Source organism: Leptinotarsa decemlineata, unplaced genomic scaffold, assembly GCF_025532065.1.
Source record: "Leptinotarsa decemlineata unplaced genomic scaffold, Ldec_3_MD MMD2_tig00026328_RagTag_RagTag, whole genome shotgun sequence".
Lineage (NCBI taxonomy): Eukaryota > Metazoa > Arthropoda > Insecta > Coleoptera > Chrysomelidae > Leptinotarsa > Leptinotarsa decemlineata.
In genome coordinates this window covers 29,390,861-29,407,641 of record NW_027412688.1, presented here as the reverse complement: position 1 = coordinate 29,407,641, position 16,781 = coordinate 29,390,861, and the positions used below count along the sequence as shown (strand labels likewise).

Here is a 16,781-nt window from a genome sequence, read left to right as displayed (position 1 = left end):
TACTCCATCTTGATACAAGATGGAGTAGTAGAGTAAAAAGCCAAAAACTTGCTTTCCCAAAAATTAATCACTCCTAAAAAATATAACTCCTTCAATTTAAACCTTCTCCTATTTTTTTTTCGCAAGAAAAAATTGGAGCGCTTACGATATTTGGGACAGTTTTGAAGTATTTTTTTTTAGTAATTTCAACATACAGGATAGGCCGACTTCCATAAAGTTATTTATGGAACACCCTGTCATTTCTCGTCTTTGTTGCGTTTTAACTTAATATTGTGATTTATTCAGTGGTTAGTAGTTGTTTACAGCTTATTCTCGGCCTCCCCCCACCACTATGACGTATTAATTGCTTTTTTTATTGGTTGTTGTTTGGTGAAGTTTTTTTGTTGTGCAGTGAAGTCAAGGCGTTGTGACCTTGAAGTGTCTGGTGCATGGATCGTTCAGATTTTTTTTTTCATATGAGATTTTGTGTGTTTTATGTGTGTGTGTGTAGGAGAATGCACGGTACAGGGTTTCATCATGTGCTTGTTTGTCTATGTACAAACATACGTCTGCATACTTCGAAGATCCTCCAAGTAATAAATGCTCCATCGGTGTTAGGGCACCAAGTTAGTAGTGGAGTGACGTCACAGCAATAACCGTTCAACGGCTAGAGAGCGACATGTTCACTCCACGACGTGTGGCAGAGTAATGCGTATTCATCGGTCTGCCCTCACCTCTCCTGAAGCGATGAAGGTTCGCTCTAGCCCCGCTATCGATGGTGACACAACGGCAGCCGAGGACTGTTTGCCTAGCGTCTACCCTCTCCGAGACCGCAACGACCACTGCTTGCTCGTATATCGACATCTGTTATCGCATTCAGTTGGGAGGTAATCTTGGCGCATGTAGTTGAGAAGTGGGGTTGGCTATGACGTCTTGACGGGTCCTATCAGAGTGTATTTAAGAAGCGTACGAGTGTTGGCTATGTCAGTTTACATCAAGTGAGTTAGTGAGAACTATTATATAAAATGTATTCCTGTGACTGTGGTAAATCTTTCACTCGTAGTGATAATCTTCGTCGGCATCAGCTCCAGAGTTGCCAAGGAGGGCCTGCAGTGAAACGGGTGAGAGTGGATAATGCAACACCTATGTATACGTGCAATTGTTGTAATGTGACAATTCCTATGAGCCAAGTGAATTCTCACCGAAGAACCATGAGTCATAAAAATAATGCATGTGTTCAATTGTCTGACGGTGTTCAAATTATAACGAATGCATTCAATTGCCGCATTGCTACATACAGGGTGGAGAGTTCGATTGTAACCAGTGACTACATTTCATTTTTCAATAAGATTAGGCAGAAGGTCATTGAATTACTGGAATCAGCCATCAGGATCCATAAAAGCATCAAGGTGAATATGGAAGTTTTTGGGAATTATATTCTTCAGACTGATGATTCGAGGGACACGAAGTCATTTAATTCCCAAAATAAAATAGTGGACCAATCTTCAGATTTGAATGCTGTTTTTGATGGATTCCGTGATGTAATTGTGGCTCAAACGACTGAGTTCCAGGATCGTGACTCAGGTATTTATTTTTTAAAAATTTCAATAAGATTGAATAGTAATATTTTTTTTTTTTATAATTCAGGTTGGACTTGTGAAAAAATATTGTTTCTCGAGGTCAACATTAATAAATACAGTCCACTGGAAGGACGTTCATATGTGAAGCTGCCTCAATGTATTCAATGGAAGAAAGCTGTTGTGAATGTTCGTAATGAAGATCAATATTGTTTTGCTTGGGCTATAACATCAGCATTATATCCTGCAGATAGTCGAGTGTCCGAACTTACGTCATATCCACATTTTTCCACTGTTTTAGATGTCACAGGTATGGATTTTCCGGTTAAAGTTAATAATAAGAGTATCGAAATATTCGAAGATAGGAATGATATTTCAATTAATGTTTACGGTTTAGAGAGTACATTTGAGAAGGGTAAAATGAAGTATGAAGTGATTGGTCCATTGCGATACTCACAGAGAAGACTCCGGAGACATGTCAATTTGTTGTTTATAACTGATGACTCCGGTAATGGTCACTATTGTTGGATCAAAGATCTTTCAAGATTAGTTTCTAATCAACTATCAGCTCATAGACAGAAAAAATATTTTTGTGACGGATGTTTGATATATTTTTCTGATGAGAGATTGCTTTTACGTCATAATATGTATGATTGTAATCACATTAGTACCACAACACCAACTACTAATTTAAAGATCAATAAATATGGTAGAATGGTTGCGGAAAATAAACTAATGTTTGAAAACTTTGAGAGGCAAATGAGGGTGCCATTTGTAGTGTATGCTGATTTTGAATCAGTGCTTAAACCGATTCATGTGAATGAGCCAAATCCTGGAAGTTCATACACGATTAAAACATTCAAACATGCCCCATATTCATTTGCTTATTTGATAAAGTGTTCATATAATGATGATTTGACAAAATTTGTTACATATAGGGGTGTAGATGCAGCTCAGAAATTTGTGAGTAGCATTGAAGATGATTTGAAAGAGATACATGAAAATCATCTCAGAAACCCTAAACCAATGGATACACAAACTGTCGAAGAAGAAGAACAGTTTGTTGCAGCCAGAACTTGTGGTATATGTAATAAAGCATTTACTGATGGTGACGTCAAAGTAAGAGATCATTGTCATGTCACAGGAAAGAAAAGATCACATGCCGCTCACTCGAAATGTAATTTAAATTTCAAAATACCAAACTTCATACCTATCATTTTTCATAATTTAAGTGGTTATGATTGTCATTTATTCATAAAAGAATTGTATAGGAATAAAGAGAAAGTTGATGTTATCCCGCAAACTAAAGAGAAATATATATCTTTCACGAAGCATCTCTTTACACACAGCTATACCGATAAAGATGGTGTGGTTAGGAAGAATTATCTCAAAATGAGATTTATCGATAGTTATAAATTTATGACTAATTCGTTGGAGAAGTTGGGTGCAAACTTGACCTCCGATCAATGTTTGGAGATGCACAAACATTTCCCACAAATTGAGAAATTCAATTTGATGAGACAGAAAGGTGTATTTCCATATAGTTTTGTTGATGACATTGACAAATTGAATTATCCATTACTTCCGACAAAAAATCAGTTTTATGACACACTCAATTGTGAACATATATCGGAAACTGATTATGATAGGGCTAGAAAAGTTTGGAATTTATTCGAGTGTCAGAATTTGGGGAATACTCTGATTTGTATTTGAAGTCGGATGTATTGCTACTATGTGATATTTTTGAAAACTTCCGCACCACAAGTTTAGAGATATATAACTTAGATCCGGCACAATATTACACTGCACCTGGATTATCATGGGATGCCATGTTGAAGTTCACTAATGTTGAATTGGAATTACTAACTGACATTGATATGATTCACTTTTTTCAAAAAGGTATACGAGGTGGAATTAGTCAATGTAGCGAGAGGAAACATATAGCAAATAATAGATTTTTACCCAATTATAATCCCAACGAACCTTCCACATTCATTACATATTTAGATGCAACAAATCTATACGGTCACAGTATGTCACAACCTCTACCAACAAGTGAATTTACATGGTTGACACCAAATGAAATTCTTAATCTCGATGTGATGGATGTGAGTACTGATAGTCCGTATGGGTATGTATTTGAAGTGGACATTCATTATCCACAAGAGTTGCATGATAAACATTCTGACCTTCCATTTTTAGTCGAAAAAATAATACCACCTCGTACACAATCGAAAATTCCCAAATTAATTCCAAATTTGAATGATAAAAGAAAATATATTGTTCATTATAGGAATCTACAGCAAGCTGTCAAAAATGGATTGATTGTAATGAATACACATAGAGTATTGAAATTCAAACAATCATGCTGGATGAAACCCTATATAGATCTTAATACTGAAATGCGTAATAGGTCTAACAACAAATCTGTTAAAGATTTCTATAAACTAATGAATAATGCGGTGTATGGAAAGACAATGGAGAATGTAGATAATCGAATTGATGTTAGACTCGTTACACATTGGGAAAATATAAAGAAAAATATAGGTGCCAGCACTCTCATAGCCAAACCAAATTTCAAAAATTGTTCAATTTTCACTGATAATTTCGTTGCCATTCAATTGGGTAGAGTGAAGGTTCATTACGATAAACCATTATATTTGGGATTTTCCATATTAGAATTATCTAAAACAGTCATGTATGACTTTTTCTATGGATGCATCAAACAACACTTTGATGAAAATGTCTCTTTACTTTACACAGATACCGACTCGCTCATTCTTAAAGTAAACACAGAAAATTTTTATGAATTCATAAAAACTAACATAAGTAGATTTGATACATCCAATTACAGTATAGTTAACCAATTCAATATTCCAGTAACAAGTTCAGTCTTGGGTAACTTCAAAGATGAATTTCCAAATGATCCAATCATGAGTTTTTATGGTACAGGTGCTAAAGCATATTATGTGAAATCTGTTGATGGTGAATTTAAGAAAGCCAAAGGGGTTAAACGATCTGTAATAAAGAATGAATTGACATGCGAAGATTATCAAAAAATCGTCGAACAAGGTGGTATGATATTCAGAAAGATGAATTCATTTAGAAGCGTGTTACATGATATGTATACTGAATTAAAAAATAAAGTTGCATTATCATATCACGATGATAAACGATTTATCATTCCGAATACTACCCACACTCTTCCTTGGGGTCATAATGATATTGAATTTTATGAAAACGATCCAAATGAGAACATTCGTTGGATAAGTAATATTATTCAACAATCACAATCTCAGGAGACTCCATTGGATCAATTGATTAATTTATTATCTGCCGAGATCAATGATTGAAATATCATTCAATATCTTCAAAACCGGAAAATTCAATATTGATATTTATGTAGCCATTTATAATTAATAATATATGATAGAAGTAATGTGATATTAATGTATTATGTATGTATGTATATGTATTACTGTAATGAATATAAAATGATTAAAATTTTATTTGTATTATTTCTATTTCCCTAATCAATTACTGCAATATATAGTATAATGTAAATGACAGAAATATCAGTTTGAAGAGAATCATCGTAGAGTGCACAATGTCTAAAACAATCGATAAGTTTGGTAGAAAAAGAAAATGGGGTGGTAATGTCATTCGAGGTCCTCCTGGGAATGGTTTTAAATTAACAAAAGATGGTCATTATGACATGCAAAGGAAAATATTGAAAAATACAAGTGAACCAATTGACAAGAGTGATTGTGTAACTGTATCATATCTTGAGGGGAAATTAATGGAGCAAAGGAAGTTATACTTCTAGCCCTACAAGCTGCAATACAATCCACAATAGGCAATATTGCTCGGGACGCCCGGCAAGCATTTAACGATAAAATTGCAGAGGCTCGGATAACTTTCACTCGTAAATTTGACAAACTTACAAGTGATGTAGACATAAAAATGTCTGACATAACAGCGTCTACAAATAAAAAATTTGATGCTATGTCAAACATAACAGGGACTACAATGAAAAAGTATGATGTACTGGAACAGAGAGTTGAAGTATTGGAGAAAAACCATAAAGAAGTTTTGGAGAGAAACTATAAAGTCAGGCCATCATCATCAGGTGGACTGGGATATCCAGGACTGAACATTAATCCAAATCATAGAATAATACAACCAAAACCAAAACCAACTGATGATGTATTAATGGAACCAACATGGTGAATGTATTCCCTCGTTAGGTTAGGTTAATAGCTACGTTAGGTTAGCTGCATACTTACGTTAGGTTAGGTGTTAGGTTAGTATTCCCTCGTTAGGTTAGGTTAATAGTTACTGTAGGTTAGGTTAGGTTAGGTTAGGTTAGGTTAGGTTAGGTTAGGTTAGGTGTTGGTTGCATAGCGTAGGTTAGCGTACTAGGTTAGGTTACGTTAATACATACGATAGGTTAGGTGTTCGGTTGCATAGCGGTAGGTTAGCGTACTAGGTTAGGTTACGTTAATACATACGATAGGTTAGGTGTTCGGTTGCATAGCGGTAGGTTAGCGTACTAGGTTAGGTTACGTTAATACGTTAATACGTTAGGTTAGGTGTTCGGTTGCATATTATGTTACGAACGCGCGCGCGAAGAGGGCGTAGATGTCTCTCCAGATGTCCCGCCTACCTGGGGCCGGAGGCCCCACCCACCTGGGCGGAGCCCAGGCAGTGGGCGGGGCCCGTTAGGGCCACGCCCCCCCCCCCCCCCCCCCCCCCCCCCCCCCCCCCCCGTCGCCACCAACTTTTCGGATACCCCGCCCCTTTCCGAAGCCCCGCCCCCTTTCCGAAGCCCCGCCCCTCCCCTCCCCGAAGCCCCGCCCCCCGACTCCCAACATTTGCGCATGTACACCCCTACCCTCATCGCGCATGTGCGCTCCCACCATTTTCCCACCGCTCACGCATCGAAGTCGATACCCTCCGGAGAGCACTCCACAACATTCAGTTCGAGAAGTCATCTCATCGAGAGCAGTCCACTCCACAACAAGGCAGTACGTTCCAACGACCAACTTGATATTTGAGTAAGTAAATTAGGAATGTTATTTTTTATATCAACTAACTTTGTATTATTTCTTCTTTTTCAGAATGGCAACCAATACACAGGAGGTGAATAATGCTGTGGCGTCTATTCTGCCGGTGTCCGCTGACCAGGAGGAGGCAGCATCTTCGAGAGCGGTGACGGTTGACCAGCCAACCACTTCGCGTTCGCGAGTTAGGTGCAGATCTTCTAGCCCTGACTTATTCGAGGAGGAGGAGGAAGTCAGGGCTGTGAAGAAGGTTTGCCAACGACCTGCAGCAAAGGTTGGTCCTATTTCAAAGTACCGAGCTACTTGCAATAGGACTAATCCTTATGCAGGTAGTTTTTCGACCTCTCGTAAGAGGGCCTCCACACCAGCAGCAGCACCAGCAGCAGTGGAAATTCCGAGGAGTCCTTCTCCGGAGTTGGTGATATTGTCGCCGTTGGTGACGCGACTACCACCGCTGCCAGCGACACCGGCGGATCCTGAGGTGTTGGTGCCACAGCCTATCGGAGAGGTTAGTGAAAAGATGAGTGTTTTTCTGCAGAGATGCAAGAAAGCAGAACGAGCTGCCCGATCTAGCGAGGCCGCGTTGGTTACCATGAAGCGACAAATGGCTGAAATGGATAACCGACGGAGGGAAATCCAAAAGGAAATGGCCGAAATAGATCGGAATTATGCATCTCTGCAGGAAAGGTGTAAAGCAGAGACCTCTTCGATAAAGCTGTACAAAAAAATAGTGACAGTTATGGACACTCTTTTTGTAGATGAAGTGTAAATGTAAGATTAGTTTTAGGTTAGTTAGGAGTATTTAATTATGGTAGTTTTAAGTTTATATTTGTTAAGTTTATATTGAATAAAGGAAAAGGAAGTGAAATAAAGGGTGTACACTGTTTTTTGGTTTGGTACACATTGAACAATGCGATGGTTGGAGCATTTTTCTTCACTTCCTCTTATTATTATTATTATTTTTTTTATTTCAATTCCAAGTTCTTCTAGACAAATACCTCACATCAATTTTTGTGTTCTCTAATCACTTGTAAATAATTTCATGTGAAGAAAATTTAAAAAATAAAAAATAGACATGTTTCATAGTGAAATCGACAAGTATATTTCATTTGTATTTTATCCATTCAAGTATCTCTTTCATTGAATATGTCTTATGTCACTTTGCAATTTACCCCTACTCATTGAATATGTCTTATGTCACACTACAATTTACCCCTACTCAATGTTCCACTCCTCTCCCACTCCCTCTCGAAAGTATAAAAGTAGAAATCATCTGATGAAACATTCAGTTGATCAGCTAGCATCGAGATGGAACCCGATTCAACCTCCGAACCCTATAGCTGCCCGGATCAGGGGTACAACTTCAATTACTGGGATAACAGCCAGGTACAGGTTGTCTCTTCCACCACGGAACCCCACAGTCCGCCATACGAATACCGGGATCACGACATCAGGATGCAAGTTCAGCATGTCACTGGCAGTGACGAAGGACACTTGGATGACTCGGAATATCCAGATCCTGACGGATGGTGGGACCCTGCTTATGATGACATTGTCCCAATGAGTAGCGACGACGACGATGATGACGACGACGACTCTGGTGATGATGCTGATGACGAGCTTGACGTTAGACGTCCTCCACCATCCCCTATCCTCATCGAGGATAGTCCTCCGCCATCCCCAATCCTAATCGATGATGATGTCCTCAATTCCGATGATGACATATAATCATCTACTCGTCCATCATTTCCTTTCCTTTCCTTCCACGGAGTACACACTTTTTGGTTGGTGTACACGAGGCACTGCGAGGCTGGGGCAGTGTCTTCCTCCCTTCCTCTCCCTCTTATTAGTTTTTTTTCCATAATAATCACTAGAATTTCTCCTAATAATCGCTCAGAGTTTCATTCTTGATGTTTTCGAATCTCAAACACTGTTCTACATTTCACCCCCTCCATTTCATTTCTTCCAATATAAATATAGCAACAATCCCAGTTCTATATCATTCTTCCACAATGTCGAGTACAGGACCCATCCAAGTACATGAAATAGATTCAACGTCTGATCATTTGAGTACAACCTTCGCTCAATTTCTGCAGCGAATCTATGATCTTCCTGATGATTTCGCAGAACGAGTGGAACAAGGTATTCAGGACGACATAGATGCTGTTGACGATAATAATGCGGATGATGTGATTAGTATATCATCTGATTCAGCTGATTATGACGACGACGACATCATGAGTATATCATCTGATTCAGATGACTACTATGAGGATGATATCATTAGTATATCATCTGATTCAGATGACGATACCATAATTATTGTTTCTGATGATGAGGAGCGTTAGTCCATATCATTGCATGGATTAATAAAAAAATAACAGCCCTTTTCAGGGCTACAATTAAAGACTGAAACAATAAAAAAAATGCTCTTTTCAGAGCTACCATTATACTTTCAAACAGAAACAGATTCATACCATTGTTAACATTATGTTAACATTATAATCTCAAACGAAATATATGTATGTGAAAGTATTCATCATTATATGCATATGAATGATTGACAAATGCCAACTTCAACTTTCATTTAAAGTAGTACTCATCATATGCATAGATATTCAATGACTATCAAATTCCAAATTTCGACTTTTCAGTCAAAGTAGTAATTTATTTGTCATATAATGTATAGATATTCAAAGACTAACAAATTTCCAACTTAGACTTTTATTAGTCAAAGTATTCATTTGTCACATAATCTATGAATACTAATACAACTAACTACTGTTTGTGTGAATAATGTAGCCCTGAAAAGGGCTGTTGTTTTTTTTTTTGACCAGTAGGTCCACGGTTATTGTGCCACAGGTTGGACATTATTACATATAATACATGTAGATACTCGGGTGAAGTTTGTTAGTGGCCTCTCGCAAGCTTCACACCAATTCTGTCCCATTTCCATAATTGAGACAGTGTTGTGGGTGTTGACATGGGCATACCACCCTCCATTATTGTTTCTATGCGAATAAAACCGAAAGCAGCACCAACATAGTTTTTTGTTCTCTCCATCTATTGTGCTGATCAATACGTATGCATCCAATGCACAATACAAATCCAAGGGATCTTCCAGTGTCTCACTGACATTGAGTGTTCGCATACCGATCCTCATAGCACCATCACCTTCAGTTGTGTCAGCTTCTATCCCTTCATCATCTCCTTCTTCATCCATGACCCTCTCAAACTCCATCACGTCATCATCTTCGTCGCTTTGGTTGGCCTCGTTTTCAACTTCGTCTATCTCATCTTCATCGACTCCAACATCTTCTGCTTCAACTATTACTTCCTCTAGCGGAACATTGACATCCTCATCATCTGATTCGTCTATCCAATTGTTTTCATCAACAGCAGCTATTCTATTTAATGCAGCATTTATTTTTGCAGAATTCATCTTGTTGTTGTTTGCTCACAGTTGTAGAGAGTGAATGAATGAACTCTAGGTTTGCAAGTCAACTTATATAGGAGGTGATGCGACTCCCACTTGACTCGTTTAGAGTGGAATAGTAGGAGAAGTTATCCCACTATACTTCCACATGATGTTGATTTGTATAAATAGAGATCGTAGGTATAGGAGAGAGCATTCAGAGTTTCTGTAAGTCATCTCTTAATATTTCTAATCGAATTAGTAAAATGCCGTTTCCAAAAGAGTGGAATGAAAAACCAAAAGTGTGTGTCTACCCAATGATGATTGCAGGGGCTATTGTGTGCTACTTTTGTCAAATAAGTAGACCTAAGGATTCAATCAATCCATGTACTGGTATGTGTAGTGATTGCGTGTTGCGGATTCAACTATCGCCTCCTTCTCATCCACCGAAGCGAACAAAATCGGATTATCGTCAACAACAGTTACAGTGTCTGAAGTGTTCCGAACCTATAATATTTAACAATATAGGTATCTGTAGAAATATTTGTGGTACCTGTGCTGCCGTTCCAACTCCACTGCAACGTTGTTTGCGTTGTGATACATATTCCATGAATTGTTGGAATCATGTATGCAATGCATGTAGAAGTACTTGGGATCTGTGTGAGAAGGTTGGTCAACTCTACCCCAATAGGAGAATCCATTTTTTTCAATGTTGGTGTTTGACGCACGAGCAACAACTATTGAGGAATAGAGTCAAAGAACGTTCCACATCCACAGAGACATATTAACATTTTTCATTTTTTATTATCGTTATTGTCCTCTATTATTAATAAATATATATATTTTGAATTTATTTGTATTATTTTCTAACATTTAAAAATACATGCATGCAACACAAAGTTTTCCTCTTAAATGACAAAGATTGTTACATGCGTGAATAGTTTAGTGAGAGAGCGCATGTGCCAGTTGATGAAAGAGCGCATGCGCTAGTTTATTTTCTTCTATAAATGGTGAGGTCTCAGTAACATCATCACCTTTCCTATCCACATTCTATTGCTATCACATATCATTCCTCAGACCTTAATAATCATGAGCTCTATGCCGCTATTGATTGCTGAAGATGGTTCACCACTTGTTGATATCGATCAGACTGATTTTGAAAATATTCCAGTATTACATTTATCGAGTCAAGATTCGATAAATGATTTTGATATTAACGACTTCGTTAACTTTGCAGATGTGCCAGAACCAAATGAGCAAATTATTATTGAAAATCCGATCGTTTCGCAATTATCATCACTCAAACACTCTTCATCTACCCTTCCTCTTGGTGTTGATAAGAAATCTAGAACAATCAAGAGGAAGGTTACTAAGGCATCTTCATCGATTGTCACTGACTTTAAAGAAAAGAAAGAATCCAAAAGTGTTGTGCGACAGAAAAAACCCGCAACGAAAAGTGACAGATCGAAGAGGAAGCCAAAAGGTACTCCTAAAGAAATGAAGAGTGATTTGAAAGCTGAACCGCTATCTTCTTTCAGCCCCCTCCATCGGTTTGGGGAAATGAAAAGGAAAGCAAAATGCCGTCTTGTAAAGGCACAGATGACTATTGCTGAACTTGAAAAGAGTGAGCGAGCTATTAATGCTAATAATGAAACTCTTGAAGCATTAGATGCCAAGATTGCATTAGCGAAGGTTGAATTGGCTAGAATGTCTAAAGATGCTGATGAACTCCGTTCAAAAATTGGTAAAGATAAGCAATTCCATCAACGTTCGAGAATGCAAGCTCAGGCTGAGCTTGAGGAGTCGACTAAGCTTTATGAGACAGCATTATCAGTGAGAGATAATTGGCAAAAAGAGTTGGATACTGCATTTCAAAGTGACGGCGATTAGTTTTGGGAATGATAATGTGTTTTCAATATCGTGAGTTGAAAAATATAAGCGGGAATGGAGTATACAATTAATTTGGTTTGGTATACACAGAACATTGCGAATGGCTGGGGCAATGTTTACCGCTGCAATATTTTTCAGTTCACATACTTATAATTGAAATGAAAACAATAATGAACTTTAATATTACTTTATTCATAAAAGTCACTATTATATACATTTAAACCATATTTGATTCATCAATCCAAGAATTTTGTTCGCTAGGAAGGCCTAACCACTTTACATATACTTTATTTTTTCTTCTCTTCAACACCTTCTCAATCAGATATACGTCAGGATTCTCGGTTCGTAATAACTCTTCTTCGTAAAAACATCCTCTAATCGGCTGTTCATTCATATCTTCAAGATTATAAGTCGTTGGGATGGTTTTATTAATTTTAACAATCTTGAATAGCTCCGTGGTAAAATTCGCAGTGTAAGACTTTTCAAAAATATGTTTGTATTTACTTATACGTACAATATCATTTAATTGGAATTTGGGTTTACTTTGTCTTCCTCCAATTCCATTGATACCCTTGAATTTTAATTTTGTTGTTGAATCAACATTGATGGGTGCCATACCTATTGTACGATGAACTTTATTATTATATCTACTAGTTATAATTGGAAGAATATCAAGCCATTTGTGGTGACCTCTCATCGAAAATTCCTTGTAGAGCCATGCCTTTATTGTACGAATCACTCTTTCTGCTATAGCTGCCTTCTTTGTGCTAAATGTTGAATAATGATTGATATTATATTCTCGCATGAGAGATGAGAAGCTTTTATTGAAAAATTCTTTCCCTTGATCGCTTTGTATGTGTTTGGGGGAGTATTTGGCTTCTTTCAGTACATGTTTCATTGCATTAGTTACTGTACTACCTGTTTTATCTTTAACTGCTACAGTCCACAGATATTTGGAGTAACAATCTATCACTACAAGTATATATCGGTATCCTTCATTACTTTTTGCATAAGGTTGCAGTTCAGCTAAATCTATTTGCCATAGATCTGCAAAACCTTTGATGGTGGTTATTCTTCTACGAAAATTACGTCTTGCAGGTTTATGTAATTCATTAACAACTTGTCGTTTGACATCACTTATTTCATTAGTCATTCTATTTCAATATGATTAAAGAGAAAAGGTGATAATGTTACTGCATTGAATGATGATGTGACAGTGATCATTACATGTGAATATGTTAATATATTATACCTTCTTCACGTAATTCTTCAATTATTGAAATTATTTCATTATCATGTCCGGTATGTCCGGCTGACTTTGAAGCTACCAATAGTCGTAGGCGAGCAACTAACTCTTTCGGTGAATTCCAGTACACATAATTCACAGGTTTAGAATTATATATTTTCTCCATTTTCACTCGTTTGAGTGCTCCACCAATTTTACTTCTACTTCTTATTGGATATTGTCGTGAGTCTAATAGAGGTTTGATAACTTCACGAAATTTTTTAGAATTTGTATTTTTAAAACCATTCTTCAGATGATATTGTTTATATGGAGCATTCGTTATTTTCAATATTTTGGAATATACTTGACGAGTTTCTTCATTATCAACATCTTGTGGATTCTTCAAAAAAATCATATCATACAATTCTGGACTACCTGCGCATTCATATTTTTTCACTTTATTAGCATCCCAAAATGAAATGTTTCCATCTTTGAAATTTACCACTAGACTTCCCATTTTCAGCTTTTGTGTAATTGGATCCATACGTACGCCAAATGTTCCATCATATGCTGGATTTCTAGATTTTATATTATTCAAATGTTTCATCAAAACATCTTCACCACTTTCATTCATAACAGGTGAGATGTCAGGATCCGAGGAATCGATGTGGGACGATGATGGTGTTTCGAATAGAGTTGTTCTCATATCGTCTTGAAGTGTGCTCGTGTCACTATTCACAGATGATACACTACCAAAAGATTGTTTTCTTCCTATTGGAGTACTCATGGGATAATTTGAAGTAGATTGAACAGTTCCATGATTTGGTGATAACACTGGTGATTTAGAAGTAGCGTTTGATGATAAAACATTCAATGGTTTCATTATGGGCTCATACAATCTTTCAAGTGTCGTACGATTTTCAATATTATCATTCTTGATAGAGTTGAATTTCTGCCTGACAGCTTCTGTTGTCTCTACTAGTTGACGTTTCAAATTTATTTCATTGTTTTTATTTTCAGGATCTTTTTTTGTATTCATAATGCCCTTTTTTTTTGAATTAAAGCTTAATTCGTTGGTGAAGTGACCACTACAATATTCAGTGATCGAATAAGTTCCAAAAACAAGATCATGGGTATATAAAACTATCGAATCCTTTGCGATATCTACCTTCATCTATTTTTCTATCCTTATCAATGACTAGAAATCCATATTGGTCCTCCCAGCATTTAACACACATCAATTGGAATTGTTTGAATGTTACATCGGGTGAAACATGATCTGAATAAATGTGATGTAAATTCGTCTCATCTTGTTTGAACATTATAATGAAATTGGTATTGTCACGCACTAACTGTTTGGGTACCCGTGAATATGTCTGTGCTAGATAAAAACAATCAACATCCTTATGACGTCCCATACAGAAATATGATCTAATAATATCTTGCTTTTCACATATTACATCATCGAAAATGAAAACAGAATTAGGCTTAGCGTCGGAGGGTTCCACTATTTCTGCATTATTGCTGAATGTATAAAAACCTAATCCTTTTATAGGTTCCAAAACACTTCGCAAGTACTGATATTTAGGTTGATTGAGTGATTTCGAATAGAGATACACATTTCTAAATCTCAGTCCTTGTGGATGTGTTAATAGTGATATCATTGCATTCGTCTTTCCACAATTTGAAGGTCCTATAATGAGTCCTCGAACTGATGATGGAAGTAGTGGACCATGTCTGAATACCCTTTGTCCATTCAATCCACAACCAAATTTCTCATCTAGATTATCTACAGCAAACTTTTCTTTCTGTTTTACAATGCGCATCGTGCCGTGGTTGGAGACTATATAAATGTTATTAGCTTATTCATTTCAATGTGTACCATCAAACGATACGGACGTATTGAAAGTGATCGTAAAATTAAAAGAGGTTGTGGTTTTGTTAATGATTTAATAAACAAACTTCCTTTCGAATTACATCTACCGGAGGTTATCAATACTGTGGACCGGGTACAAAATTGAAACAACGTTTAGCTCGTAACGACCCTGGAATCAATAAATTAGATATTGAATGCAAAAAACACGATATTCAATATTCTAAGCATCCATCCGATCTTGCAGCAAGACATTTAGCCGACAAAGAACTTGAATACAGCGCTTGGGATAGGGTTAAATCGAAGGACGCGAGTATTGGGGAAAGAGCAGCTGCATTACTTGTCACCAACATTATGAAAGCGAAAAGACATATGGGCATGGGTTGTAGTACCAATAAGAAAAAATGTAAGAGGAAACAAACGAAGAAAAATAAAATTAAAAAAGTTGCATTTGGTGCTGGGATAGTCCATAAAGTGCGAAATGTATTGAAGAAAGCTGGTGGGAATCAATTTGTGACGAATAATAGCAAAAAAGCTATCACTGTGGCATTGCAGGCGGCACGTAAATACCTTAAAGCTGCCGGTGGAAAGAAGAAAATCCGCACACCACGCATAATTCCTGTTCCCAAGATCGGTGGACTTTTACCATTGATACCAATTTTTGCTGGACTATCCGCACTAGGAAGTTTGGCGGGAGCTGCTGCTGGTATTACCAAGGCCGTGAATTCGGCAAAAGCCAGCAGAGCGGCTTTAATGGAAGCCAATCGTCACAATAAAACCATGGAGGCTGTAGCATTAGGCAAACGCGGAAGTGGAATATATCTCAAACCATACCGTAAAGGTTTAGGACTATATTTAAAACCATACAAAGCCACAAACAAAACAAAAAACTAATTGAACCCCTACCTCAGAGGCCTCTTACTGATCTCGATCTCAGTTATTATGCACAAAAAATGAAAATTCCACATTTTCGTGGTGTTTTTATGCGTGATAGATTACCATCTTCAGGTCCAAAACAAAACGAGACAGCTATTGTTAATTTAGATGGAATAAGTGGACCAGGAACACATTGGGTGGCATATAAAAAATGTGGGAAAGAAGTCACATATTTCGATAGTTTTGGAGATCTACCCCCACCATTGGAATTGACTCGATTCTTTCGAAAATGTTCGAATGTAAAAATCAAATATAACTATGATCGACAACAGAAATTTAATACAGTTCTCTGTGGTCACTTGTGCTTGCAGTTTCTCTCTAAATAATTTTCCAAATAAAAATGGATTCAACACCAAAACTGGATCGGGAGGCTATCAAGGGAATGGGGTTTTCACTTAGAATGTTTTCAAAATATGGTACCTTGAAAAAAATGGATAAAGTGATGCTTGCAAATATGCCTAAGGAAGTGATACTTGCATGTGTTGCACATGAGATTGCATATGTTTGGGAAAAGTTGCCTAAGCATCTGCAAGATGACATCGATATAATGAAACATAGATATTGTTATGAGCACCACCACCACGATCAAAATTCAGAATCGGATGTTAATGACGGTCCTATACCTCGGAAATCTATGTGTTGTATTTGTAATATAGAGGATGTGAATATTGGTATCAATAAAAATGATACTTATTACAATACAACACCTTCCAAAAAGTGTAAATTGTCTCAAATGTGCTGTTGCTGTGTACAATAATAAATTGAAATGTGTTTCAAAATATTCATCAGTCATGTCACGAAAGTTCGAGCTACAAGCTGTCGG

At 37.1% G+C, this 16,781-nt stretch overlaps 1 protein-coding gene across 2 annotated transcripts; it reads left to right on the top strand.

The window, feature by feature from the left end:
• The first annotated feature begins 491 nt into the window (after nucleotides 1–491).
• LOC141485431 (uncharacterized) lies at nucleotides 492–7,624 on the top strand. Of its 2 annotated transcripts, XM_074182135.1 has the most exons (3): nucleotides 492–5,945; nucleotides 6,011–6,613; nucleotides 6,677–7,624. In XM_074182135.1, the coding sequence occupies exons 2-3, from the start codon at nucleotides 6,462–6,464 to the stop codon at nucleotides 7,386–7,388; spliced, it is 864 nt and encodes a 287-aa protein (XP_074038236.1). In that variant the 5' UTR covers nucleotides 492–5,945; nucleotides 6,011–6,461; the 3' UTR covers nucleotides 7,389–7,624. The 2 variants fall into 2 exon arrangements, with proteins under 2 accessions (XP_074038236.1, XP_074038237.1); XM_074182136.1 differs by lacking the exon at nucleotides 492–5,945 and having other exon boundaries at nucleotides 5,972–6,613.
• Nucleotides 7,625–16,781: the final 9,157 nt, after the last annotated feature.